The sequence below is a fragment of the Ranitomeya variabilis genome, chromosome 2, assembly GCF_051348905.1.
Source record: "Ranitomeya variabilis isolate aRanVar5 chromosome 2, aRanVar5.hap1, whole genome shotgun sequence".
In the NCBI taxonomy this organism is placed as follows: domain Eukaryota; kingdom Metazoa; phylum Chordata; class Amphibia; order Anura; family Dendrobatidae; genus Ranitomeya; species Ranitomeya variabilis.
In genome coordinates this window covers 209,803,590-209,831,574 of record NC_135233.1, presented here as the reverse complement: position 1 = coordinate 209,831,574, position 27,985 = coordinate 209,803,590, and the positions used below count along the sequence as shown (strand labels likewise).

Genomic DNA, 27,985 nt, shown 5'->3' with positions numbered 1-27,985 from the left:
TACGTCGCTGGCCAATATACTACGTGGCTCTGTGCTGTATACTGCTTCGCTGTGCAATATACTACGTCGCTGTGCAATATACTACGTGGCTCTGTGCTGTATACTACGTCACTGGGCAATATACTACGTAACTGGGCAATATACTACGTCGCTGGGCAATATACTACGTAATTGGGCAATATACTACGGCGCTGAGCAATATACTACATCGCTGGGCAATATACTACATCACTGTGCAATATACTACGTGACTTGGAAATATACTACGTGCCTGGACAATATACTACGTGCCTGGACAATATACTACGTGGCTGGGCAATATACTACGTGACTGGGCAATATACTACGTGACTGGGCAATATACTACGTGACTGGGCAATATACTACGTGGCTGGGCAATATACTACGTGGCTGGGCAATATACTACGTGACTGGGCAATATACTACGTGGCTGGGCAATATACTACGTGGCTGGGCAATATACTACGTGGACATACATATTCTAGAATACCCGATGCGTTAGAATCGGGCCACCATCTAGTATGCTTTTAAAGTACTGTGTGCACCCTTGGCGTGACGGTCATTCCCTGCATCTTCCCACCTATATGTTTGCCATCTGCCTCCACCCTTTAAAGCTGCAATTACCCCCTTCATGGCCGGAGGTATTTTTGTTTTTGTATTTTCATTTTTTTGCTCCCCTTCTTCCCATGGCCATATTTTTCAGTCAAAATGGCCATGTGAGGGCTTGTTTTTTTGTGGGACAAGTTGTACTTTTGAACGACACCTTTTTGTTTTTTTGACTATGATTCTCCAGGTCATTCCGAGTTCATAGACACCAAACATGTCTAGGTTCTTTTTGTATTTAAGTAATGAAAAGAAAATCCAAACTTTTGGTAAAAAAAACAAATGGCACCATTTTCCGAGATTTGTGGCATCTCCATTTTTCGTAAGTTGGGGCTGGGTGAGGGCCTTTTTTTGTTATGCACCAAGCTTTTTATTGATACCATTTTGGTGCAGATACGATCTTTTGATCACCCGTTATTGCATTTTATTGCAATGCAGCGGCAAACAAACAAACGTAATTCTGGGTTTTTGAATTTTTTTCTCGTTACGCCGTTTTTCGATCCTTGTTTTATATTGATAGATCTGGCGATTGTGAATGCGGCGATACCAAATATGGGTATTTTTTTTATTGTATTACTTTGAATGGGGCAAAAGGGGGGTGATTTGAACTTTATTTTTGTTTATATTTTTAAAAACATTTTTTTTACTGTTTTTGCATGTTTCAATAGTCTCTTTGGAAGACTAGAAATTGTAGTACTTTGATCTCCTCTGCTACACACATGCGATGATCAGATCTATGTAGCAGAAATGCTCAATTGCTATGAGCGCAGACGACCGTTCATAGCAATCCAGGTATTACATCCATAGTTCTGTTGGAGACCTCTGGTTAACGACAGAACTGCAGGAGAGATCAGAGCAAAATAGGGTCTTATCTGGTGGATATATAAAATGTACAATTAGATTCTACTAACCTGATATAGGCTTTTGATAGAGCATGTAAATATCAGGTGCAGCAGATCCATGGGTCAGCTGGTGACCGTATCAAAGATAATTTAAAAGGAGTTTTGTGGATATAATCCACGCTGCTGAAAATATGTACTGTAGGTCCATACGTGCTTGTATGAATGTAGAAAGTGGTTTAATCATTAATGATTAAACCACTTTACCCTTTTACAAGTATATCTGGACCTACATTTTTTCAGCAGCGCGGATAATATCCACAAAACTCCTTTTACATTATCTTAGAGACCACTGGTTGTCATGCCAACCCATCGGTGACCCACGATCACATGACAAGGTCATCGATGGGTGGGATTTCCGGCGCGTTTTCCTGAATCGCAAGTTAAATGCCTCTGTCAGAGATGGACACCGACATTTAACAGGTTAACAGCCGCGGGTGGATCGCGATTCCACCCGCGGCTGTTAGATGCACATGTCAGCTGTTCAAAACAGCCCCGGAGCCCACAACAGAGGGAGGGATTCCGACTTGGGCGTACTATTATGCCCAACATCGGAAAGGGGTTAAACAATTGTTTTTTGTTGTTGTTTTTTTTATTCACCATGTTCACGATATGGTAAAACTGACCTATCACTATGATTGCCCAGGTCTTGGAAGTAGCAATCCTAAAAGTTAATGTCGACCCTTTAACGAGCCTTGTCACATGACTTAGGATAAAAGCCAAACCAGAATCTCAGTTTGCAGACAATGTACTTCGGGGTACTGCCCCTCGTCAGTGCAAAGTGTGAGATCTGGATTGGCTGTGTGAGAAAGTCATGTGGCAAGGCTCGTTAAAGGGTCGACATTGACTGTTAGGCCGGCGTCACACTCAGCATATGTAAATACGGTCCGTTTATTACGGCCGTAATACGCATAAATGTTCCCAAAATAGTGATCCGTATGTCCTCCGTAGGCATGGTGTGGCAGCGTATTTTGCGCATGGCATCCTCCGTATGTAATCCGTATGGCATCCGTACTGCGAGATTTTCTCGCAGGCTTGCAAAACCGACATCTAATAGATTTATGTGCTCAAATGTTCGTTAAAACATATAGAGAGTATGTGTATATACATATATATATGTGTGTATATATGTGTGTGTGTATATATATATATATATATATATATATATATATATATATATATATATATATGTATATATATGTATATATGTCATTGAGACACACACATATATATATATATATATATATATATATATATATATATATATATATATATATATATATACATACTGTATATATATATACTGTATTTATATTTAATTCAGTGCGAGATATGTGAAAAGCCGGTAATTCAATTGCCGGTTTTCATTTCTCCTTCACAAACCCGACAGGATATGAGACATGGTTTACATACAGTAAACCATCTCATATCCCTTTTTTTTTTGCATATTCCACACTACTAATGTTAGTAGCTTTTACAAGCTACAGCGCCCAAATTTTGCACATACACACTACTAACAGTAGTGTGGAATATGCAAAAAAAAAGGGATATGAGATGGTTTACTGTATGTAAACCATGTCTCATATCCTGTCGGGTTTGTGAAGGAGAAATGAAAAGCCGGCAATTGAATTACCGGCTTTTCACTAACACCGCTGCGTATTTCTCGCAAGTCACACTGCTGGTCCGTGTGGAATCCGTATTTTTCTCGCCCCCATAGACTTTCATTGGTGATTTTTTTTGCGCAATACGGTGACAAACGCAGCATGCTGCGATTTTCTATGGCCGTACAAGACCGTATAATACGGATGCGTAAAATACGCCAGATAGGAGCTGGGCCATAGAGATTCATTGGGCCGTGTGTTATGCGTATTTTACGGACGTAGTTTATGCGCTCATACGTCCTTAAAACTCGCTAGTGTGACGCCGGCCTTAGGATTGCTATTTCCAATAGATAGCACTAGAGTTCTAGTCCTCTTCCTCTCTGAAGAGACTATTTGCAAAAATCACTTATCTTTTGATACTTCATTGGTTTCACCTGCAAAGGAGGAACATTGGATTTTCTGGATATCCAGTCGAAATGCTTGAACATTTCACATCTTCTTCAAAGCCATGTTAAGATTCCTCCTTTGAGTAACCTTTTACAGTGTTCTAATTGTAAAACCTATATATAATGTTTATTAGCTTTTGTAAAGAACTTTAGTTTACTTAGCTTTTTGTACCGATTGGAGACGCAGGATACTTTCTGCTCAATTAGTAAAGTTAAAATCAAAATTAATTTTATTTTCTGTTATCATAGAACAGTTTCTTATGGAATCTAGGAAGAACACTGCATAAAGAACGTGTCACTATGACTGACAGCTCCTTACACGGACCATACTTTCGATATAGCTGAGGGTTTACTTGATGGCTTTTCGCCTAAGTCCCCCATAATAATAATAATCTTTATTTTTATATAGCGCTAACATATTCTGCAGCGCTTTACAGTTTGCACACATTATCATCACTGTCCCTGATGGAGCTCACAATCTAAATTCCCTATCAGTATGTCTTTGGAGTGTGGGAGGAAACCGGAGTGCACGGAGGAAACCCACGCAAACACGGAGAGAACATACAAACTCTTTGCAGATGTTGTCCTTTGTGGGGTTTGAACCCAGGACTCCAGCGCTGCAAGGCTGCTGTGCTAACCACTGCTCCACCGTGCCACCCATAAATATGAAAGCTCTGAGTGACCAACTATATCCTTTTTGGCAAGGTTGAAATCATTGTCAAAAGGTATTTAAAGTTTTGGACAAAATGTGTTGTAAAAGAAAAAGTAGAAATGACAACGGACTGTTTAATTTAAAATAAAAATCCCCATACCACAGCTAAAAATGTGTGAGCCACTAGCAGTAGAAGAACCCCAGTGCCACTGATACCAGCTGTCTGGGGAGTAATACTACCAAGCATAAGTTACAATTGGCCCCCTTTACCTTGGGCAAGCATATTTGTGGGCAGGAAATGGAAGGCGTTATGGAATCCATGGCACATCACTTGCCTATGCCATAGGAGGATAAGGTTACCTCCGGCAGCGACACTATCAGTTGGAGTCGGTGTTGTGCACAGAACGGTCTGCCTGGTCAAAAATGACAAATTTTTGGACGTTTTTGTATTTGAAAAAAACAAAAAGAAAGCAAAAGTCTGACAGTGTACTGTGTTAAATAAATGTGCTGTTGGTTACTACCAGGTTACCATCCATTTCTGTGGTGAGGTCACTATGACAAGGGGTTGGATATAGTCCTAAGAGAGCTCAGAGTGTTACACACATCTTCGGAAGCTTTGCTGTGAATGAAGTTTATTTTAAACTTTCCTCGAAATTGTCAAATTTGAATGTCAAAAGTTTAGTTAATCTCTTCTATGTATAAACCATTTCAGAGCTGCTAAGTACGCGATTTACAATGTTTACCCCCTGATTGTCCAGGAGGGTCCACATAGTTTCGACTACTACTTTTCTACAAACATCTTCTAGATTTTCTTTATTAAAAAGTGATAGATTCACTTTAACCAATTAAAAACCCGTGACATGCATATGACACAGGTCACACTGGAGTGTATCGAGAGGTCTCAGGAGCAGAGCACACTACATACTGTTACCTGCCTCTCATAGCAGCGACCAGAGTTACCTCCAATCACTGATGTTTAACAATTTTAGACAATGTTATTCACCAGTTTCCTTCACCTCCCCACCCCTGCTATCCCATCTTGGATTCAGTGGGTATCCATGGCAACCGGGGGTCCGCTGGAAGTTCTCCTGGACTGGTAGTCCTCTTGGGCTTCATAAGAGAACATCAGTTGCACTATATGCTACAATACTGTAATATTGTAGTATAAGCGATCAAATGATGGCAAGTTGAAGTCCATTGAAGAAAATAAAAAATAACATAAAAATAAAGAGAAAAAAATATAAAAGTTTTACGGACTACTTTTCCCCATTCAAAAATAAAAAAATAAAAAAAATATATAAAAACAAATTTGGTAGTGTGTCTGTAAAAGTCTGATATATCAAAATGTTAACCTCAGAAAATAAAGAAAAAAAAGTGAAACTCCAGAGTTGTAGTTTTTCAATTTTCCTCAGATACACATTCAATTGAAATCTTTTGGCGCACAGAGACCAGCTCTCTGCACAGCAGTACCAATGCCAGCTGCTTGCCAATCATATGCCCTCACCCCTAACAACACTCAACACTAGCTGTCATATGGTCATCATTTTTTTTGTTTACTTTTGAAAAAAACAAAACAATTCTAACTCTAACTCTAACACAGCCCCCAACACACCCATAACCACAACCCTAACACAACCCCCAACACACCCGTAACCCCAACCACAACCCTAACACAACCCCCAACACACCCGTAACCCCAACCACAACCCTAACACAACCCCCAACACACCCATAACCACAACCCTAACACAACCCCCAACACACCCATAATACCAACCACAACCCTAACACAACCTCAACTCTTAGCAAAACCCTAACCCCAACATTAACACAATCCTAACCTCAAGCCTAACCACAACTCTGACCCCAACCCTAACTGGAAAAAATTGAATTTTTAAAATTTGATTATTTTTATCTAACTCGGGGTGACGGGGAGCTTTGAGTTACTATTTTTTTTTATTTTGATCACTGTGATTGGGTCTATCACTGTGATCAAAAGGAACCAATAGGAAAAATATGCTATTATTGCCGGGTACCAGGAAGATGATGCAGAGGGACGGAACAGGAGGATCCAGGGATCGCAGAGTTACCGGGGAGGGCTCGGGGGAACTAATTTCTGTCTCCTCTGATATGCTAGTTCATATATGATATGCCAGTTCATATCAGAAGAAAGAGAAATTAATTGTAAATCAGACTCATCCATCTCTGCCATAGCTTGAGCAACATATACCAGTTCTTTCCACCTGGACTCCTAGACACTTATGAAGCAGCTAATCTGCAATTTTACATTCGCTGCACCTGTTGGATTGAAGGATGGGAATGACCTGGACTCATGGTGCGGTATTAAACCACTCAACACTCATCAGTGCTGGAGGTTTCACATCACCAAGGCCAGGCATTCGATGCCGGACTTGTCTAGGTGCCATCTTGCAATAAATATATTCCAAATGTTAGGATTGAAGGTGTATAAACTATTTGTTCACTGTGAGCTGCCCAATATTTGGCCAAGTCGTGAAGCAGCTTTGGCTTCATCCATCCATCAATCGTTAGTCAATTGCTTAATTGTCCTGACGATTGGAGGCAGGGAAGTGTGAGATCCCCCAGTTGGGTTCCCCGACATACAGCAAGCAGCCCAGTAAGTGAGCCATTGCTGGAATTAGGGTCTCTATCTCTACATGCTCTCAGCTTAGGTTCCCTTTAATATCATGAGACAATATGCCATTCTATCACTTATCAGAGAAACGCTTAAATATACCACAATGGGGAAAAAGTATTGACTGTATAGTGCCGGTCATTGTAATGCATTTTATAAGGTTGCATTAGGTTACCATAACTTTGTGTGTGAACACTATTAATATTACGGTACTTTTTTTTTAATCAATTCAAAGTGTATAAAACAGCTACCCCAACATGAGAAGAGCAGGCTAGAGAGAGGCATCGCCTCCAGGCACTGCTAAGTTGGCAGAATCATGTGTGTACAATATGTGTACAATTTAGCAAGTCAACATTGGTAATCCCTCTCCACAAAAATGGCTACCTAAGGCACTCTGCAAGTCAGATTCGTATTTTTACAGACACTTTGTCTTTTTTTTTCTTCTAAAAATACGTTAGAGAGTTACGCTACATTTTAGTTTATCCCAAAGGTGTTGGATGGGGCTCTGGGCAGCCGGTCATGTTTTTCCACACCAATCTCCCCCCAACTATCTCCTTGTGGACCTTGTTTTGTGCTCTCGGACACAGAAAAGGGCCTTCCCCAAACTGCTCAGTTGGTAGCATACCGTTGTCAAAAACATCTTGCTATGCTCAAGCATTATTGTGGTTTTCAACCCTTTTTTTATGGACGGTCTATAATTTAATTAGGATTTAATCTAAGCTGCCACTAAACCGTGTGATAAAGCAGATCTGTTTCACGCCGTACGCTGTTTTCACCCAACCTCTGCCACCACTGCAAACAGATGATCGGCGGCGGTGCAAAGTGTCGTATTCTCATCTATCTGATTTTGATAAATTATATTAAGGTTAGATCAAAGCCCCTTTAAGATTTCCCTACTATGAAACTAAGGAACCTAGGTAAACCCTTGTAGAGCAACCCATATCATTGCTCTGCCCCCAGCAAACCTTGACTGGCAAAATGCATCAGGCAGGTAGCGTTCTCCTGGCATTCATTAAACCCAGACTCTGATACCAGAGAAGTGGGATCCATCACTGCACTGAACACGCTTCCACTGCTCCAGGGTCCAGTGGTGTCGGCTTTACACCACTCTATCCAATGCTTGGTATTGTGCTTGGTGATGTAAGGGTTGCATGCCGCCGCTCAGCCATGGAAGCCTCTGCTATGAAGCTCTTGGAGGGGGTGTAGTTTTGAACTGATGTTATTGTTAGAGGAGCTCTGCAGTTATTGATTTTGCAACGTTTCCGCATTATTCGCAGGGTGACTCCGCTCTGTAACGTCACGTGATCTCCACTTCGTGTTTTGGTTCCTAAATGATTCCCCTTTTCAGAAATACTCGTAGCTGATTGTAGAATATCTAGAAGGGAAGAAACATCAGGAACTGACTTGTTATATCAGTGACGTCCTATTTCAGGGCCACGTCTGATTTCGGTGAGATCTTTAGGAAGGTCCATTCTTTCACAGATGTTTGTAAAAACCCAAAATACTAATGTCTACGTAGCGGATCTTTATTAAAAGGGATGACATCTGAATAATGTCTCTGCGGAATCCCAAAATATGAAGATCTGGTAAGCATGCAAGTTTCCTTGTACACAGCGATGGGGCGGACGTAGCATTGATGCAGCCCGTGCAGGTCCACAGGGTCCCGAGAGATAAAGGAGGTCCAAAGCAGGTGGAATTGGCATTATGATGAGTGATTTGACTGCAAAGGGCCCATAGATTATTCTTGCACAGCGGCCTCTTCTGGCTGTCTGCTCCTGTCTAACATGACAGATTTTAGCTTCCGTCAGGAGGTCATGGGGTGGGGGATAATGTGCATGACCGGCTTCGATGCTTTGCCGTGCCCATGAATATGACCGAGCGATCAGCTTATAGACTATTAAAATCATTTTCTGGATTTGCTAAATAAAAACCAGGTCTCTTGCACTTATAAACTCATAATCACAATTGTATTTCAGGCAAAACCCGGAGAACACATTTGAAGTCTATGTTGAAGTGAGTCGTCCTGGAGAAAATGCATCTAAGCAAGGTATTTGCCTTTTTCTTTTCTACGACCTTCTACGGTTCGTTAGATGCTTTCTTGGTTATTGACATTACGAGGATTCAGTTATAATGTTTTCGTAAATGAAATTAATGGGAAATCACCAGCGTGTGGAAAGACGTGAAGTATTGTTCACCCTGTAGAGAACATTTCATGGAGCTTGAAGTTACCATTAATGCGCGAGCCCCCAAAGGACATCATTGATGGTGACCCTTATACAGCCACAGCCTTTCACAGCTGGCACAGCCACTGTGTAAAGTTGCGACGGTACAAGTACACGTAGGATAGTTATCGCAGACTGGCTCCATCCAAGACAGGCTGCGGTTTCTGAAGGCAGGTAAGGTCCGGGCTTCCTCTGTTTTAGATCTTGAAGTGTGGAGGCTCTTGAGAGACACAATTAATGATGTTGTGCAGACTGGATGTGGCCCTCTGGGTGTAGCAGAGCACCGTGGGGAGAATGGGCCAGGAGAAGCCTCCCTGCTCTGCTAAGCAGCTGTAATGGAGCGAGTGCCCTCAGGTGCTGTAACTTCACCCCGTTTCCACACTTCTGAACAATGCTGGCGCCATTATCCTTCTCTGAGATCCGGTGGCTCTTGCATGTTGGAGACTTTCCACAATGCCGTTACTATGTAATCTTGCTCGCTCGTCCTCCTAAAATATACAGTGTTTGCTGAATGGCTTACATATACTGTTATAGATCTGCCATTCTTGGGAAAACATTTTTATTTCTTTTGTATAATACCATATTTTTCGCAGTATAAGACGCTTCGAATTATAAGGCGCACCCCAAATTTTCATGGGAAAAATAGGAAAAAATATTTTTTAATAAAATGGTTGCGCTTCTTATAAACCATGCGTGTTATGGCTTACCGAGGGTGGTGGCTGCGGTAAAGCGAGGTCCCAGGGTCGCTGCTGGAGGAGGCAAGAGTGGAGCATTGCCGCAGGCTGGGATGAGGGGGTGTTCAGATGTGCAGCATGCCACTGCGGATATCCCGGTGGTGGTGCTGTGCTGTGCCCCCCGTGGCGGTGATGCGCCGTGTCCCCAGTAGCGGTGATGCTCTGTGTCCACAGTGGCGGTGCTGTGCTGTGTCCCCGGTGCTGCGGGGGGCTCTGCCGACATTTTATTAAAGGCCAGAGCCCCCGGCAGTCCTTCCATAGTTTCCGGTGCGGCTGTGGACTCCGAGAAAATGGCCGCCGGGAGGCGGCGCATGTGCAGATGGAGACCTCGGCACAGGGATCTCAGGAGCTGAGATCTCAGCGATGAGTCCACCACCTCACAGGAAACCATGGAAGGACTGCCGGGGGCTCTGGCCTTTCACAAAATGTCAGCACAGCCCCCCACAGCACCGGGGACACAGCGCAGTGCAGCACCGCCACCGGGACAACCGTAGTGGCACGACGATAATGTATCTCCGTATTATAAGACGCACCCCCATTTTCTCCCCAAATTTGGGGAATTTTTTTTTTAGAATTTAATATCCGAAAAATACGGAATATATATTTTTTTTCACTTTTTGAATTGTATTGGTCCTTAACCTTTCCTATCCTTAGATCGTCTTATTCATCTCTCCAAGATGATTTCATACTTCTACGTCTTGTACTTTTTTGTTATTTTATTTCTCTGTCAGTCATTTCCTTAATTTTAACAGTTTTTCCCCCAAAAAATTCCATTTTGACAGAAACTGCTGGAAACATATCACCAGGTATGTGCTTCTCCATTTCAGAGCAGTATATTTCCAACCATGTATCACTAACTGGGCTGCTTGCTGCAGTTTTGATAAAATCAGTGTTTTATATATTGCAGATCTAGCAATGCTCTGAATAACCCCTCCCACACCACTAATTGGCGGCTTTCTGTGTTCACAGTGCATAGGCAGAAAACTGCCAATCAGATGTTGGGGCGGGGTTATACAAAGCTGATGAATATGGAGGACTGCAAGGCAGCAGGTTTACTAGTCCTCTAGTAATAATCTTCGTCATTTTATCAAAACTACAACAAGCATCCCTGTGAGTGACGCACCACTGGAATCAGGGTTTCTGTCTGTACATCATGCTGCTCTCAGATTAGGTAACACAAACCTGGTGACAGATTCCATTTAAAGAGGCCTAGAACCAAAGTTACCTTTCCCCAAGTTATCCTGTTTTTTAAGGTCTATGTTCATTTTATTTTCAGTGAAAACCACTAATAGCGGCCTTTATCCCCTTAACTACCAGAGGTATTTTTGGTTTTGCACTTTCATTTTTTTTCTCCTTATTCCCAGAGCCATAACTTTTTTATTTTTTGGTCAATATCGCCATGTGAGAGCTTGTTTTTTGCGGCACGAGTTGTACTCTTGATCGACACCATTGGTTTTACCATATCATGTACTGGAAAGCAGGAAAAAAATTCCAAGTGCTTTGATATTGCAAAAAAAAGTGCAATCCCACACTTGTTGTTTGTTTGGCTTTTTTACTATGTTCACTAAATGCTAAAACTGAACTTCCATTGTGATTATCCAGGTCATTACGAGTTCATAGACCCCAAACATGTCTAGGTTATTTTTTTATCTAAGTGGTGAAAAAAAATTCCAAAGTTATAATTTTTTTTTTTTTTTAATTGTGCGATTTCCTGATATATGTAGCGTCTCCTTTTTTTGTGATCTCGGGTTGGGTGAGGGCTTATTTTTTGCGCGCCGAGCTGATACCATTTTGGTGCAGATATGATCATCTTTTTTCGTAATTCTGTCATTTTTACTTTTTTTTCTGTTACGCCGTTTAGTGATCGGGTTTATTTTTTTTTATTGATCGGGCAATTCTGAACGCGGCGATACCAAATATGTGTATGTTTGATTTTATTTTACTGTTTTATTTTGAATGGGGTAAAAGGGGGGTGATTTGAACTAATATATATATATATATATATATATATATATATATATATATATATATATATATTTATTTTTTTACATTTTTTTTAATTTACTTTTTTACTTTTGGCATGCTACTATAGCCTTTATGGGAGACTAGAAGCTGCCATAGCCCAATCGGCTTTGCTACATATATAGCAGAAATGCTCACTTGCTATGAGTGCCGACCACCGGGCTGCGCTCATAGCAATCCGGCAGTGACAACCATAGAGGTCTGCTGGAGACCTCTGGTTGTCATACCAACCCATCGACAACCCCCGGTCATGTGACACGGGAACCGATGGGTGGCTTTTCCGGCGCGCTTGCCGGAAGTGAGTGTTAAATGCCACTGTCAGAGTTTGACAGCGGCATTTAACTAGTTAATAGCCGTGGGTGGATCACGATTCCACCCGTGGCTGTTAGAGGCACATGTCAGCTGTTCAAAACAGCTGACATGTCCCGGAAAAGATGTGGGCTCAGCGCCAGAGGCGACATCAAAGGGAGGGGTCTGACATCGGCGTACTATTACATCTGATGTTGGAAAGGGGTTAAAGTTGAATGCGATTGTTATGAAGAGTTACATTAATTTTTCTACTATACGGACCCACACCAATTGGCCTTTGCCTGTAGTTGGCCACGCCCACCGGAAAGCCGTGTTACTAGACGGGATGCAGCCTCGCTTCATACAAGTGTATGTAGCAAGGCTGCTCCAACTAGATGGGTCCTGGCGGGGAGTATGTATAACGCATACAGGTCCTTCTCAAAAAATTAGCATATAGTGTTAAATTTCATTATTTACCATAATGTAATGATTACAATTAAACTTTCATATATTATAGATTCATTATCCACCAACTGAAATTTGTCAGGTCTTTTATTGTTTTAATACTGATGATTTTGGCCTACAACTCCTGATAACCCAAAAAACCTGTCTCAATAAATTAGCATATTTCAACCGTCCAATCAAATAAAAGTGTTTTTTAATAACAAACAAAAAAACCATCAAATAATAATGTTCAGTTATGCACTCAATACTTGGTCGGGAATCCTTTGGCAGAAATGACTGCTTCAATGCGGCGTGGCATGGAGGCAATCAGCCTGTGACACTGCTGAGATGTTATGGAGGCCCAGGATGCATCAATAGCGGCCTTAAGCTCATCCAGAGTGTTGGGTCTTGCGTCTCTCAACTTTCTCTTCACAATATCCCACATATTCTCTATGGGGTTCTGGTCAGGAGAGTTGGCAGGCCAATTGAGCACAGTAATACCATGGTCAGTAAACCATTTACCAGTGGTTTTGGCACTGTGAGCAGGTGCCAGGAAGCATGAAGTGCTCCAAAATCTCCTGATAGCTAGCTGCATTGACCCTGCCCTTGATGAAACACAGTGGACCAACACCAGCAGCTGACATGGCACCCCACACCATCACTGACTGGGTACTTGACACTGGACTTCAGGCATTTTGGCATTTCCTTCTCCCCAGTCTTCCTCCAGACTCTGGCACCTTGATTTCCGAATGACATGCAAAATTTGCTTTCATCAGAAAAAAGTACTTGGGACCACTTAGCAACAGTCCAGTGCTGCTTCTCTGTAGCCCAGGTCAGGCGCTTCTGCCGCTGTTTATGGTTCAAAAGTGGCTTTACCTGGGGAATGCGGCACCTGTAGCCCATTTCCTGCACACGCCTGTGCACGGTGGCTCTGGATGTTTCCACACCAGACTCAGTCCACTGCTTCCTCAGGTTCCCCAAGGTCTGGAATCGGTCCTTCTCCACAATCTTCCTCAGGGTCCGGTCACCTCTTCTCGTTGTACAGCGTTTTCTGCCACATTGTTTCCTTCCAACAGACTTACCATTGAGGTGCCTTGATACAGCACTCTGGGAACAGCCTATTTGTTGAGAAATTTCTTTCTGGGTCTTACCCTCTTGCTTGAGGGTGTCAATGATGGCCTTCTTGACATCTGTCAGGTCGCTAGTCTTACCCATGATGGGGGTTTTGAGTAATGAACCAGGCAGGGAGTTTTTAAAAGCCTCAGGTATCTTTTGCATGTGTTTAGAGTTAATTAGTTGATTCAGAAGATTAGGGTAATAGGTCGTTTAGAGAACCTTTTCTTGATATGCTAATTTATTGAGACAGGTTTTTTGGGTTATCAGGAGTTGTAGGCCAAAATCATCAGTATTAAAACAATAAAAGACCTGACAAATTTCAGTTGGTGGATAATGAATCTATAATATATGAAAGTTTAATTGTAATCATTACATTATGGTAAATAATGAAATTTAACACTATATGCTAATTTTTTGAGAAGGACCTGTACATGCCCTCCGGTCCTGGGTCAGAAACCGGCGAATCCCCACAGCACACGGTGCATTTGCTGGGGGATTCATAAGCCTGCAGTCACTCAGAGGGGCAGCAGACGTATTGATTTGGACCGGACAACCCCTTTATCGTTTTCAGATGGGGATACTCCAAGGTTTATACCAGTAAAAGCTCCCGCCATCTAGTCTATTACACTGTTCCTTCCTGTTTTCGTGCAGTATTCTCACCATTTGTTAGCCAGACAAAACCAAAAATAACAATTCTTTGACCTTCACTGGGTGAATGAATTTTTCTGTAGTACATGCTTAGCGGATCACAAACCTGATCTGGGCAGGGCCTACCATTGAAGGATGACGAACCATTCAGGTTGAGTGAAGAGCTGGCAAGACGACCCCTATGAGCACTGAAATAGCTAGGAGAACTTAAGGTTTGCCGATATTACACTTGAAGATTTCCCACTGACCGAAAACTCTGTCGCCTCTCCACATTATTAGGTTGAAACCCATTTGACTGTTGTGACCTCATAGAGAAAGGGGACGGCCTGAAACGACCTCCAGATGACGCTCAACAGTACTGCACTCTCTTCTCTATGAAGTGGACAGGCTGAGGCTGGGGATATCATTAAGTGTGGGGAGAAGAGGGTCCTTGAGTCCGGGTGCTTTTTTTTTTAGGTATATTTTTATACATGGGAATTGTCATGAAATTTTAGTCTATCTTGTGTTTGGTTTTAATGTAGCCATGAATTTACAGAGGGTATATTTAGTGGGATTAGAAGAGAAAGAACAGGAACCCAATGGCTTGATGCGATCAAGCTAACGATGAAGAAGACTCTGGTGGACCAATCTAGGCTTGCACAAGATCGTTCACGCATCAAGTCGCCACCATGCCTTGACATCGAAATGAAGTCCGTTGAAATAATAGTTCTGAAAAGATCATTGGAATTAGGAGGCATTGCCCTACTCTACTCAATGTATATGTTCATATTGCGGATACGCATTTATTTCCTAAAAGCCATCCAAGTTCTGGTGGCCAGGCTCATTATCTTTTAGTTCTGTTGTTTCCTGAGTGTTTTCATTTTACCTTTCTAGGGAGTGGTGTTAAATAATTGGTATTTAGTATCATAGACCGAGAGAGTATCAGAGCAGACTCTCCCATCCCTCTTTACCGCCTGACGATGATACTTTCTATTGATGATATAGGATGGACAAGACAAATTGGTGGAATTACGACATTAAGACCCAATTCAAACTGGCCACGAAGGAGTTATTACGAACCCTTCCATTCATGGTGTATTGAGGATTAGGAAGGGAAACGCAGCTTATGTGTCAAGACAAAGCTTCTTTCACCAACTCTACCACACGCTTTCCCCCCTTCCCTCCAAAACATGCTGCTTTGTTAAAATTAGAGATGAATCTCTTCCACAGAAATCTATTAACTCCAGAGCCAGTTCATCATTGTTTGAGGGCAAAGAAGCCCCATTAGCATCTGAAAGACTCGCTCTTCCCATAACTCTGTTCCTACAGGAGTCTGGGAGCGGTTGAAGTACTTCCGTCTTTACTCTAGTAGTTGATTTGTGTGCAGATCACCATCGTTGGCCGCAGCTTAATCCTTTTGTACGGCTTCTTTCACAATTATTGCATTCGGCAAGGAGGTTGTATCCTTGGTCTTCAATATCCAATCTACGATATTGCACCAGTTTTTAGTTTCTGCTCATAATGGAGTGAGATCATTGAGGATTTTTTTGTCATTCTTTACAGAAACTAACATTGTACAGAGGATAGCTAAGATAAATTACACTTTCTTACAAGATCATTCTGTTATTCATATGGCATCATGTACCCCCCAAAAAACAGCTTTATGAAAAGTCCCAAATTATAAAGATTCAACCATTTTTTAATGTGGTCCCTTAATATTCGACATACCCTTGTCTAGTCCAATCCGTCAGTCATCCATCCCTCTCTCTTCTACTGTCTGTTGGGTGTCGATAAAGAATGGGCAGGTGGAAGAGAGTACCACGTGACTTTGGATGGGACTATAAAGTATTTATTTGTAGTTTAAGATAGCCACACATAAGACTGCGTGGGGGCTGTATACTCCAAATATCAGAATTTAAAAATTTTTTTTGGCTACCCACAAAGTTTAGTGTAGATTTTCTGGTTTAGATGCATTGAAATAAAAAAAAAAAAAAAAATTAGTTCTAAAAATGTAGTTACGGTACTTTAAGAGGGGTTGTCTGGCCTTAGGCTACAAGTCTGCAGTCACTGTAGTGACTGCAGACTTGTGAATCCTCACAGTGTGCACACAAATTTTCAAAATTTCTCTAGAATCATTGCAGAAATCTTGCAAAAAAAAAAAAAGCAAGATTTGCAGGATCCTAACATGCAAAGATGTTCTATGCCCCAGACTGACAGATGAAACCTAGATTATATCTAGTCCTAAAGTTAGAGTAGATTTTTAATTTTATATTTTTTTTCATTTTTGTGAGAGGGTACTTGTACTCATTCAAAAAAGTCATTCGGAGTCATGAAACTAAACATTGCTCATATTCTTACTTCTTCGGAAATGTATGAACTTCCTAAAATTTTCAATCAGAAATGAAGTCTGCCCCGGGTGAACACATTGGGATTTACCCACTTTCCTTTTTTTTATCATGTTAAAAAAACTAGTCACATAAAAATCTAAAAAAAAATGTTTCTCTCAAGCCACTGAGACAAAATTGAAAATCAACTGGTTCCGTTTCTAACATGGCTAGATCACTGGGGTAGTCTAAAGCTGTGTCATTGATGTCTCTATGCGGAAATGATTCTTATATTGAAGGGTTAACTGTGTCGTAGAAGGCCCCGTCACACATAGCGATTTACCAACGATCACGACCAGCGATACGACCTGGCCGTGATCGTTGGTAAGTCGCTGTGTGGTTGCTGGGGAGCTGTCACACAGACAGCTCTCTCCAGCGACCAACGATCAGGGGAACGACTTCGGCATCGTTGAAACTGTCTTCAACGATGCCGAAGTCCCCCTGCAAGACCCGGGTAACCAGGGTAAACATCGGGTTACTAAGCGCAGGGCCGCGCTTAGTAACCCGTTGTTTACCCTGGTTACCAAAAAAAACAAACAGTACATACTCACCATCTGATGTCCGTCAGGTCCCTTGCCGTCTGCTTCCTGCTCTGACTGAGCCGCCGTACAGTGAGAGCAGAGCGCAGCGGTGACGTCACTGCTGTGCTCTCACTTCTCACTGTACGGCCGGCAGTCAGTCAGAGCAGGAAGCAGACGGCAAGGGACCTGACGGACATCAGATGGTGAGTATGTACTGTTTTTTTTTTTTTTTTTTTACATTTACGCTGGTAACCAGGGTAAACATCGGGTTACTAAGCGCGGTCCTGCGCTTAGTAACCCGATGTTTACCCTGGTTACCAGTGAAGACATCGCTGGATCGGTGTCACACACACCGATTCAGCGATGTCAGCGGGACCTCAACGACCAAAAAAAGGTCCAGGCCATTCCGACACGACCAGCGATCTCGCAGCAGGGGCCTGATCGCTGGTACGTGTCACACATAGCGAGATCGCTACTGAGGTCGCTGTTGCGTCACAAAACTTGTGACTCAGCAGCGATCTCGCTAGCGATCTCGCTATGTGTGACGGGGCCTAGAGAGTTATGGAGATATGGGTAGATTACAACAATACTCTGGTCAGAATTGAAAAATTTGGCCTGGTTAGGAAGGTGAAAACAGGTTGTGGCGTGAAGAGGTTAAAAGGGTTTATCCGCATTGATCAATCACTTTTTATTAGCAGATCACAGGATTCCAGTGGTTCATGTCTGTTAAAGTGGACCTGTCAACAAGTCAAAAGTTGCCAGTTTTTGCTCATTTTATCTGAACTGCCCCCCATGATTATGCCATAATTAGTTTTTCTTAAATCTTCCATACGATTCTAGAGATATGGGGCTTTTTACAAGGGGGTGTGACTCACAGGATCCTCGGGGGCGTGTCTTTATGCGGTGAGTCACGTCCCCCTCGGTAAAGGTCATAAAAAATTAGCACTAAATAAAAAGGTTCATGTTTTTGGAACCGTTAGGCGGATTTAGAAAAAAACAAAAACTGAATACTAAGGGGAGCAGCAGTAATAGAATAAGATTTTGGTCACAGATCCTTTTAAAAATGAATGGCTGTCTTCATAGTGCACTAAAGTAATGTTTCTAGCATCTTTTCCCATACAGGTCCTGTCTAAAGAATGCTCTACTGTGATACAAATTAATTAATGTTAGAAGCTTAATCTGACGTGAACATTTTTATTCTCGTACTTGGAAAAATATGCATTTTTTAAAAATTTTTGGTGTCCAGAACAATTTTGTATACGGTAGTTATGGCTATATTCATTGTTACCCATGAACGAATGTGTCAATTCAAATTTGGGCTAAAAGATGATTTCTCAGAGTGTTACTGGTGGCATCTAACGTACCGATCAGTGGTCACAATGGACTGGTTCATATGTTATTACTCCGCATTGGACGTGTCCTGAAGAATGAGTACCTAGGCTACGATTCCGCCTTGCATCTTCATAAGGGAACCCCTCTTCGTGTAGATTTATCTTCACTCTTTCTTCTTTCCATGCCTGACATCCTCATCAAGTTCACAGTAGGCTTGCTTTGTTTGCTTTATGTTCAGCGCTTGATAAAAAAATGTTTTATTTTTTTTTTTTGCCCCATTGTTTTTTGAAGCAAGGACAAGACTTTGCCAGAGTCTGGTGACGGTTTTGTAAAGCCACAATACGGTCATTGTCTACCGCTGAATAATTGTGGCTGCTCTTTGTGCTACCAGAACTAAGACATTGGCTGTGAACGAATTCCTCCTGAGCGTGAAAGGCGACTAATCCATGTAAATACAGAAGAAAAATAAAGCCATACAGAAAAAGGGAAAGACTGCTACGCAGGAGGGCAGAGGTCACCAATTTAACCTTTCACCTAACAAATAAGAAGCATGAATTGGTTTACAAAAGGGAGCTTCTGTGATCTGTCAGGATTTCTATGGAGGACACGGCAAGAAGGGACAACTGACAGCCACTGCCTTTTAACTGCATGCACAACTTAGTAGTTGGTGTAACTTTGCCAGCGGGTAAGGCTGAAAGTTGAAGTCGTGTCCTTGGTTCTACATTAGATTATAGGTAGAATGCAATTTTTTTTGTAGACTATGCCTAAAAGGCCAACAAAAGCACTGCAACAATGGGGCCGATGGGCTTGGGATAAGTGAACGATTGCGGTATGTGCATTCATGACTGCCTCTCCCTTTATGGGAGCACAAAACGGGTCCCGAAACTCAAGATGGATATGATCCCAGATAGTCCATGAGCCAAGAACCAAATTTGACGATATCGGTACCAAGCGGAGTGACTAATTCTCTTTGGTATTTTTAGGTAGATGCATGTCTGTAGTTTATTTTTTGATATGATAGCCCTTACATATACGTAGCTTATTAACCCCTTCAGCCCTAGGCCTATTTGTACCCAAGTGCCTAAGCCAATCTGACCTGTGCCACTTCATGGGCTAATAACTTTGGAACGCTTTCACCTATCCAAGCCATTCTGAGATTGTTTTCTCGTGACATATTGTACTTCACGTCAGTGCTAAATGGGAGTCAATATATTTTACCTTTCTATATAAAAAAATGCTAAATATTCGGAAATTTTGGAAAAATCGGCAATTTTTTAACTTTGAAATTCTCTGCTTTTTACAAAAATACTGATACCCCCCATAATAGTTATTAATTTACACTCCCCACATGTTTACTTCATATTGGCATCATTTTGAAAATGAAACCTTATTGTTTTACGACGTAATAGGGCTTATAGTTTTATGCGCAATTTTTCACATTTACAGCAAAACCCACTTTTCAAAGGACCAAGTCACTTCTGAAGTCACTTTAAGGGGCTTACATAACAGAAACCACCCATAAATTACCCCATTTTGCAAACTACACCCCTCAAGCTGTTCAAAACTCATTTTTAAAAACTGTTAACCCTTTAGGTGTTCCACAGGAATTTTAGCATGAGCCAAGAACCAAATATGACGATATCGGTACCACCCGGAGTGACTAGATGTAGTATTTGTAACAAAATTTAATCCAAGTTATGTAAATACACACTGAACATGTCATGTGCATATATATATATATATATATATATATATATATATATATATATATATATGTTACTCCATAATATCTTCAACATCGGACTCTGAATCTGACTGTTGTTCTACTGGCTCGTCTTCAGTACCCTTGTTCTGGCATGTCTGTAATCTGCACATGTCTGTGCACTTCAGGCCATTGCTGAGGCAAGTACACTGAGGAAGTTCACATGACCGCACACACTTGCAGGACAGTAGCTGTATAATAGCTTCTGGTGCTGGTGCCCCTTGCATCCACTTGACAACAAGCTTTCCGTCGTTATCTATCATCCAACCGCAGTCTGTTGGGTTTGCAACCCATGGCTGGCTCTGCAGACTTCTCCTCCAGATCGCAGCCTGGTAGTTTGCACGCAGTGCATGCATGAAAAGGCAGTCCTGGCAAGGAGGGAGTTGACTTGACTCTACCACTCCACGTCTGGCACAGAACAGCTGATAACGGAGCCTGTTTACCTCAGTTGTTTGGGTAGTTGGCAGGTACATGTGGCAGGTGATTTCCTGTAACTTCTCAAAAAGTTCGGTAGACACTTCCCATGAACGACCAACTTCCTGAAAGGCATCCTGGTATGTCTTGTTCATCTTCAACTGCTTGAGTGTCGTCATCTTCCCACGGCCAGCGAATGCACTGACGGTGTCACAGCCTGTAAATGCATGCATACCAATCAATGAATCACATACGCTGCCTCCCAATGTTCGGCTCAGAGTGGTGATATCCAGGAATCTTGTCCGGTTCTGTGTACCGCATTTCTGGAACAGGTGGGATGGGATTTTGTGGCACATGCCCAGACACAGGACCATGACATCAGTATCCTCCGAAGTGATGATGACCGACTTGTAACCAGATTCTGCTGCATGAAGAGCATGGAGAAGGAGGCGTGTGTCTGCTTCTTCTTGATTTGACTTAAGGTCAGCAGCCTCTTCCCACTGTTCTTTGGTGATCTTAAAGCAGAGCTGCTCACATGTGACATACAGCTCCTTCTCCTCAAGCTTCTCCCTGTGGTGTTTCGCCTTCCATTCTTCTACCAGAAACTTTATGAGACTTGCCTTGTTGGAGGAACTACTTAGAAGCTTTTTCCACTGCTGGATGTTGTGCCCATGTTGAATGTTCTTGAAATGGATCCCTGTGCCTTCATATCTGTTGACTCTTTCTGTATCTTTGATGGATGTCTCCTTGTAGACGTCAAAGACAATATCAATGCGCTTGCTCTTAGCACCCTCATGGATAGCGCGACTCATTGCTGTGCCTGCTAGCTGGCCAAATGTTGCATTGTTTCCCTTCAGTTTCTGAACCAGGCTCATCCCATCAATGATGGTTGCAGAGGGCTCGGGGATCACTTCTGCAGGACGAGCATTCCTCTCCAACTCCCTTGCGAGGGCAGCCTTGTTGGTCTTGCGGATAGACCCATCACCATTGGCAAGTGCCCATGGCAATGGACCCAGGGGATGAGTCAAGACATCACTCATTTGTAGCTTTCTGTTCTCAGCTACAAGTATCATCTGGCCAAATAGGTTTCTGTCAGCCTTCAAAATTACCTCCTTGCCAAGACCTTGTCTGCGTGTCTTCATTTGGATGTTAGAGAACGTTTTAAGTTTGTTCTTCGTCATCTTGTCATGAAACAATGTAGTTGGCTTATCGGTACCCAAACGCTCATCCTTGAATGTTTGATATGCATCCTCTCCTATACTGTATGCCCCTTGAAGGTCTTTGGCTACATCTGGTGGTGCTACAGTCGCTGTTGACAAACTGATAAGTTCACCATTATGCTCTTTGTTGAAGGGGTTCACCCAACCTGTCTCCAGCAGTTGAACGAAAGATTGGACATCGGCTTCATCTCTTCTAATCCTAGACACCTGTAGGTCTGAATGGCTGAAGTCAGTATATTGTTGGCCTACCAGGGCCCTCAGCTGCCTCAAGTACATACTGCGGTACTCTGATGTCAGGTAGAACCTGGAAACAGCTCCAACTTTGAGGCTGAAGCCTTTTGTGCCCCCTGGTGTCTGGGTGTCTTTGTTGATTGTCTCTTCAATGGTCTGGTCCACAGGAATTCGTCCAAAAGGATTCTTGCTACCGATCTGGACCGAAAAGCCACCTTGCATGAAGTATTCATGGACCTCTGGGTGTTCTATGGGCAGCCGAGACATTGTGGCATAGTAATAGGTTAGGTATCGGGCATAGTTGACCTTGTCATAGGCAAAACACCATGGTATCATCTGTCGGATTGCTCCTAGGTGAAGCATCCAGTTGCCTTCTCTTGAAGCTCGAACCAGGGCCAGCATGGTCTCGACCATGTCCAAGTATGACATCCAGAATGCTGAGAGTTGTTCATTTCTGAGGGTCTCAAGATAAACTTGAAAGAGCTTCAGGGTAAGTGTGCAAGATTCATTATCCAAGAGCTTTTCGAAGGATCCCTGCGACACACTGATGCGAAAGTTTGTGATGTTCTTCAGTGTTTCATCCAGATGGTGAAGGTCCCTTGCATGGTTTTCTTCTAGCCATGGAAGGAAGTTTTTCCATGCAAGCCTCATAAGTGCTTCATAGACCAGCTTGTGTAGTCTCACTGCTCTGTTGTACCTCCGGCCGTCCATCACTCCAGACACTGATCCTTCAGCGATTACACCGGATTCAACACACAGATCTCTAAGGCCTGCATCCTGAAATCTGTTCCCTATGATAGAGAGGAGATTACAGATTGTGTGGAAGACACCCATTCTAATTATAATGTTCTTGAACTTCTCCTGTTTCCAGATAACCTCGGCAGCTTTGGCATAGAGTGCTTGATCAAACACACACACAATTCTGTTAAGCTTCAGGGTCTGCATGATGGCATGTGTTTGCTCCAAGACTTCATTCACAGTGGACATGGCTGTTGCAGGAGCATTGATAGTGGGCAGGTAGCTTACAGTGTCCTGGGCCACTACAATGTCGCTGCGGATTTTTATGTTGAACCCAGTCCAACTGCTGGTGGTCTGATCCTCATGGTCTGACATTCTAGCCAGAAGCCAGATATGGTTTTTGGTTTTTGAATCCTGGACCTCCTTGGTAGTGTTAACATTCGAAGTCTCAATCCTGGGTGGCTCTCCCCGCTGCCCAACATTGTATATCGGTAGCATTAATTCTGTCAGAGTTATGCTTCTTTTCTTCGACTTGGTTACATCTGGCAGGACTTTCTTTGTCACAGAGCATGCAACATTGGACTGAACAGCAATGCCATTGACTCTATGAGATGTACCTGCTCCACTTAGTGTCTCCTCAAGTCTGTCAATGTTATCCCAGGCCAGGGTTGTGAACACACCTGGGTAGATACTTGCTGGCATTGGGATGTCATCCTTTGAACATTCCAACTTCTGGATACAAAGGGCTGTATCGATCTCCTCAGCCATTGAATATGACACACAGTGGCCAAGACGATTCAGAGTTCGAATCAGTTCTGTATTGCCGGTCAAAGACTTAACTGCAAAGGATAGCAGTACGTGCTTTGGTGGCTTTGTCTTTCCATTGGTAACAGCAAAAACCAAGTCACTGCCGAAGGATGTGGCAAGACGTTGAGCTCTTTCACAGGTAGTTTGGCACTCACAATCTCCTGTAAGCAGGGTTTGCAGGAATTGAGTGACTAATGCAGGAACGACATTCTGATCTGTATTGGGAGGCCATGGCTGACTCACATCTTGCTTCTTGATCTCATTCCTTAGCTGCATTGCTGCTTTGGTTACGATATCTCCAGAGTTAGCAGCTCTTGCTTCTTGCAGATCTTTTGTCATGCTGTGTACTTGCCGGACAAGGTCGTCCATTGATAGGCTACATGGATAGACTAGAAGCTTACCTTTCTCATCTGAGAGAAAGCGGAGTGATTCCCCAATCTCTGTTTCAAGTTTTCGTCGAACATGTTTCTTTGTCGATGGTTTCAGTTGGATGATACCACGGGATATCATTAATCTCTCAAGCCTAGATGTGAGGTTTATCATAGGCAGTACTTCTGGGTTTGGGAACAATTTAGTCCTTATATACAAGAAGAGTTCTTCAAGGGCCTCTTTCTCTGCCTCTTCGTAGCGTACTTCCTCGCTTTCGACCTGATTTTCAGCTGCACTAGACCTACAGGCCACTTGGGAATCATCTTTTGTGAATAGTTTGTAGCACGACTTGTGGTAGTGCCCCTCTGCAGCAACAAGGTCTCTGCTAAGTAAACCAAGTATTCTCTGTGTGCCTTTCCTTATCGCTGCTCTGCGGATCGTCTCATCTGCTCGTAGCTCAACACACTGGACAATTGGCTCCCTTGTTTGTTTTCCTTTTAGGTACTTGCTTGACTTCTCACAGAAGATACATACTTTGGCATACACCCTGCTATCACTGGGGGCACCCCTCGGTAGCTTCCTCATGGAGATTTTGCTTGCTGTTTCGACATTGACACCCTTGCCAAGGATAGAATCCAGTGACTTCTTCATTGTAAAGATACTACGACATTTACGGTGATATTGTATGTGTGGTATTTCTCCTTCTTCAAGGCCCTTAGCTGCTACCAGGACTGATTCATGCTGCCTGATCTCTGCAGCCCTAAGCAATGTTTTCCAGGAGTCCAAATCCTTAAGGGACGCCAGATCATCGCTGTCATCATTAGAGCAGTGTATGATACAGTCGATCCGTGATTTCTTCCTTGCTGGTACTTCCATCATGCCGTTAGATAGTCAGTAAACACCTGCAAACACAAAGAAAAACATTAAAATTTTATTTACCGTATTTCCTGGCGTATAAGACGACTTTTTAGCCATGAAAAACATGGCTCCAAGAGGGCGGTTGTCTTATACGCCGAATACAGCCGCCGGGGGGAAAGGCCGCCGCGCAGGGAAGGAGGAGGCAGGGGCCCACCTTCATGAGGCGCTCGTTCTTAGAGCTGGGAGCGCTGGTGCTAGGTGACTGTTCCCCCTCTCTCCACAAGTTCCTTACCAGCAGCAGCACACAGTACAGGACTACAGGACCTGTGGTGATGTCACGGCCATGTGATCAGTCACAAGCCTGGGAGGTGTCAGCCTCTACAGAGGGAGATAGGAGCTCTGCAGAGAAGACCGGAGAGTCCTGTTCAGCACAGAACGTGTATGTGTCAGTGTGTGTGCGTGTGTTGGGGCACCTCAGGGTGTCTTCAAATGTGACATAGCCCCCTAGATTTCTTCCAGTAAAATTTGCACTCCAAAAGTCATTTGGCGCTCCTTCCCTTCCGAGGCCTGCCGTTCCCCAATACTGCAGTGTACGACAACATATCGGGTGTTGTTGTGTTCGGGAGAGATTGGTGAACAAATAGTGGGGTGCATTTTTTGCTGGTACACCTCTTAAAAATAAAAAAATGAGCCTAAAATGACACCTTCATGTAAAAAATGCACTTTTTCCATTTTCTCAACCAAGTGTTTCCAACTACTGTGAAACACTGGTTGGGTCAAAGTGGTCACTATACCCCCTAAAAGATTCCTTGGGGGTGTAGTTTCCAAAATAGGGTCACTTTTTGGGGTTTCCACTGTGGGGGTACCTCAGGCAGCCTTCAAATGTGACATGGCCCCCTAGATTTCTTCCAGTGAATCCGCCACCCAAAAACCACATAGCGCTCCTTCCGTGTTGAGCTGTGCTGTGTGCCCATACTTTAGTTTACGAGTACATGTGGGGTGTTTCTATAAACTGCAGAATTAGGGTAACCAAGTTTGGGTTTGCCGTTAACCCTTGCTAGGTTGCAGGTAAAATTGGATTACAATGTAATATCTGGAAAAAAAATGAAATTTTGAAATTTCGCCTTCATTCTGCTAAAATTCCTGTGGAACACCTAAAGGGTTAACAGTTTTTAAAAATGAGTTTTGAACAGCTTGAGGGGTGTAGTTTGCAAAATGGGGTAATTTATGGGTGGTTTCTGTTATGTAAGCCCCTTAAAGTGACTTCAGAAGTGACTTGGTCCTTTGAAAAGTGGGTTTTGCTGTAAATGTGAAAAATTGCGCATAAAACTATAAGCCCTATTACGTCGTAAAACAATAAGGTTTCATTTTCAAAATGATGCCAATATGAAGTAAACATGTGGGGAGTGTAAATTAATAACTATTATGGGGGGTATCAGTATTTTTGTAAAAAGCAGAGAATTTCAAAGTTAAAAAATTGCCGATTTTTCCAAAATTTCCGAATATTTAGCATTTTTTTATATAGAAAGGTAAAATATATTGACTCCCATTTAGCACTGACGTGAAGTACAATATGTCACGAGAAAACAATCTCAGAATGGCTTGGATAGGTGAAAGCGTTCCAAAGTTATTAGCCCATGAAGTGGCACAGGTCAGATTGGCTTAGGCACTTGGGTACAAATAGGCCTAGGGCTGAAGGGGTTAATAAGCTACGTATATGTAAGGGCTATCATATCAAAAAATAAACTACAGACATGCATCTACCTAAAAATACCAAAGAAAATTAGTCACTCCGGGTGGTACCGATATCTGGCCCGGCTCATGGACTAAGAGGTGGATGTGCCATAAATGTTCAAGGTGGCACAACAGCAGCCTGGCTTTCAGATCTTATTACTATCTGGTATTATTCATTCAAATAATGTAAAGTGCTGCAGAATCTGTTGGCGCTATATAAATAAAATTATTATTATTATTATTAGATAGTTTCGTTTTTTTGGCTGAAGCCAAATAATCAAAGTGCCAGATTTGTGTCTCCGTGTAGCCACTTTATACACTTTGGCTAATAATTCTCTGTCTAGCAGAAATGATCCACTTCTATGTCCTTGATTGTGTTTCCATGAACCCTGCCAGTGTACAACTATCATCAAACCCAAGTTTTGGAACACCATTTTATTTCATTTTTCCATTGTTTGAGACGCAACTTCATCAGAGCATAAAAAAAAAATCAAGTGAAGAAAATATATTATTTTCACACGTAAAGAATCTAAAGTTAAAGGGAACCTATCGTGATTGTATACCTCGAACTAGGGGCATGTATGTAAAGGCGCTGTAATACTGAATAAATCCATACCTTTCTTGTAGAAATCCTTTTTGCTATTTTTGAGAAATCCATCCTTGTAATCTTGTGCAGATGTGTCGCTAGTGCAATGGGATGGAACAGTGCCCTTGCCTCCGTCCCTATTCCCTGCCTGCTGCCTGTCTCTGATTCACAGGTAACTCTGGTTTCAATGACCCGCTTTCCCTAGGAAATCTCACACAAATGCTGTCATGGTCTAGGGTCGTGCATGCCCAGAAAGGTCTGACTCCTGATAACATGCAGCAATTGGCCTATATGCAGCCTTATAGCGAGCAAATGCTAAAAGAATCTTTGCCCTTGAGTTCTTTCATTTTTCTATTTAATCTGAGAACAGCATGATGAAGGGTCAGAGAGCCTGATTCCAGGGATGTGTCACATGCTCAGCAGCTTGCTGTAGTTTCAATACAATCAGTGTTTTATCAGCAGGAGATTATCACTGCAGGACTAGGTGTTGCGTGCCTACTAGTCTTTCTGCTCTGTGTAGCCACGCCCCCACCACTGATTGGATAATTACTAACAGTGTACACAGGAAGTTTCCAATCAGAGGTATGGGCATTCTGAGCTCTGCTACAACTACAGCACAGAAAACAGGGATGTTATCAAAACTATAGCAAGCAGCCCAGTAAGTGATACATTGCTGGAATAAGGGTCTCAGCCCCTGCCCT

The 27,985-nt window shown here is 42.6% G+C and overlaps 1 protein-coding gene across 5 annotated transcripts in view; it reads left to right on the top strand.

The window, feature by feature from the left end:
* DENND1A (DENN domain containing 1A) overlaps positions 1-27,985 on the top strand; it is an 851,690-nt gene that overhangs the window by 34,473 nt on the left and 789,232 nt on the right. For all 5 annotated transcript variants that reach the window (XM_077283539.1, XM_077283536.1, XM_077283537.1 and 2 more), the window contains exon 2: positions 8,852-8,922. In XM_077283539.1, coding sequence (XP_077139654.1) covers positions 8,852-8,922 — 71 coding nt within the window. The remainder of the gene's footprint in view (positions 1-8,851; positions 8,923-27,985) is intronic.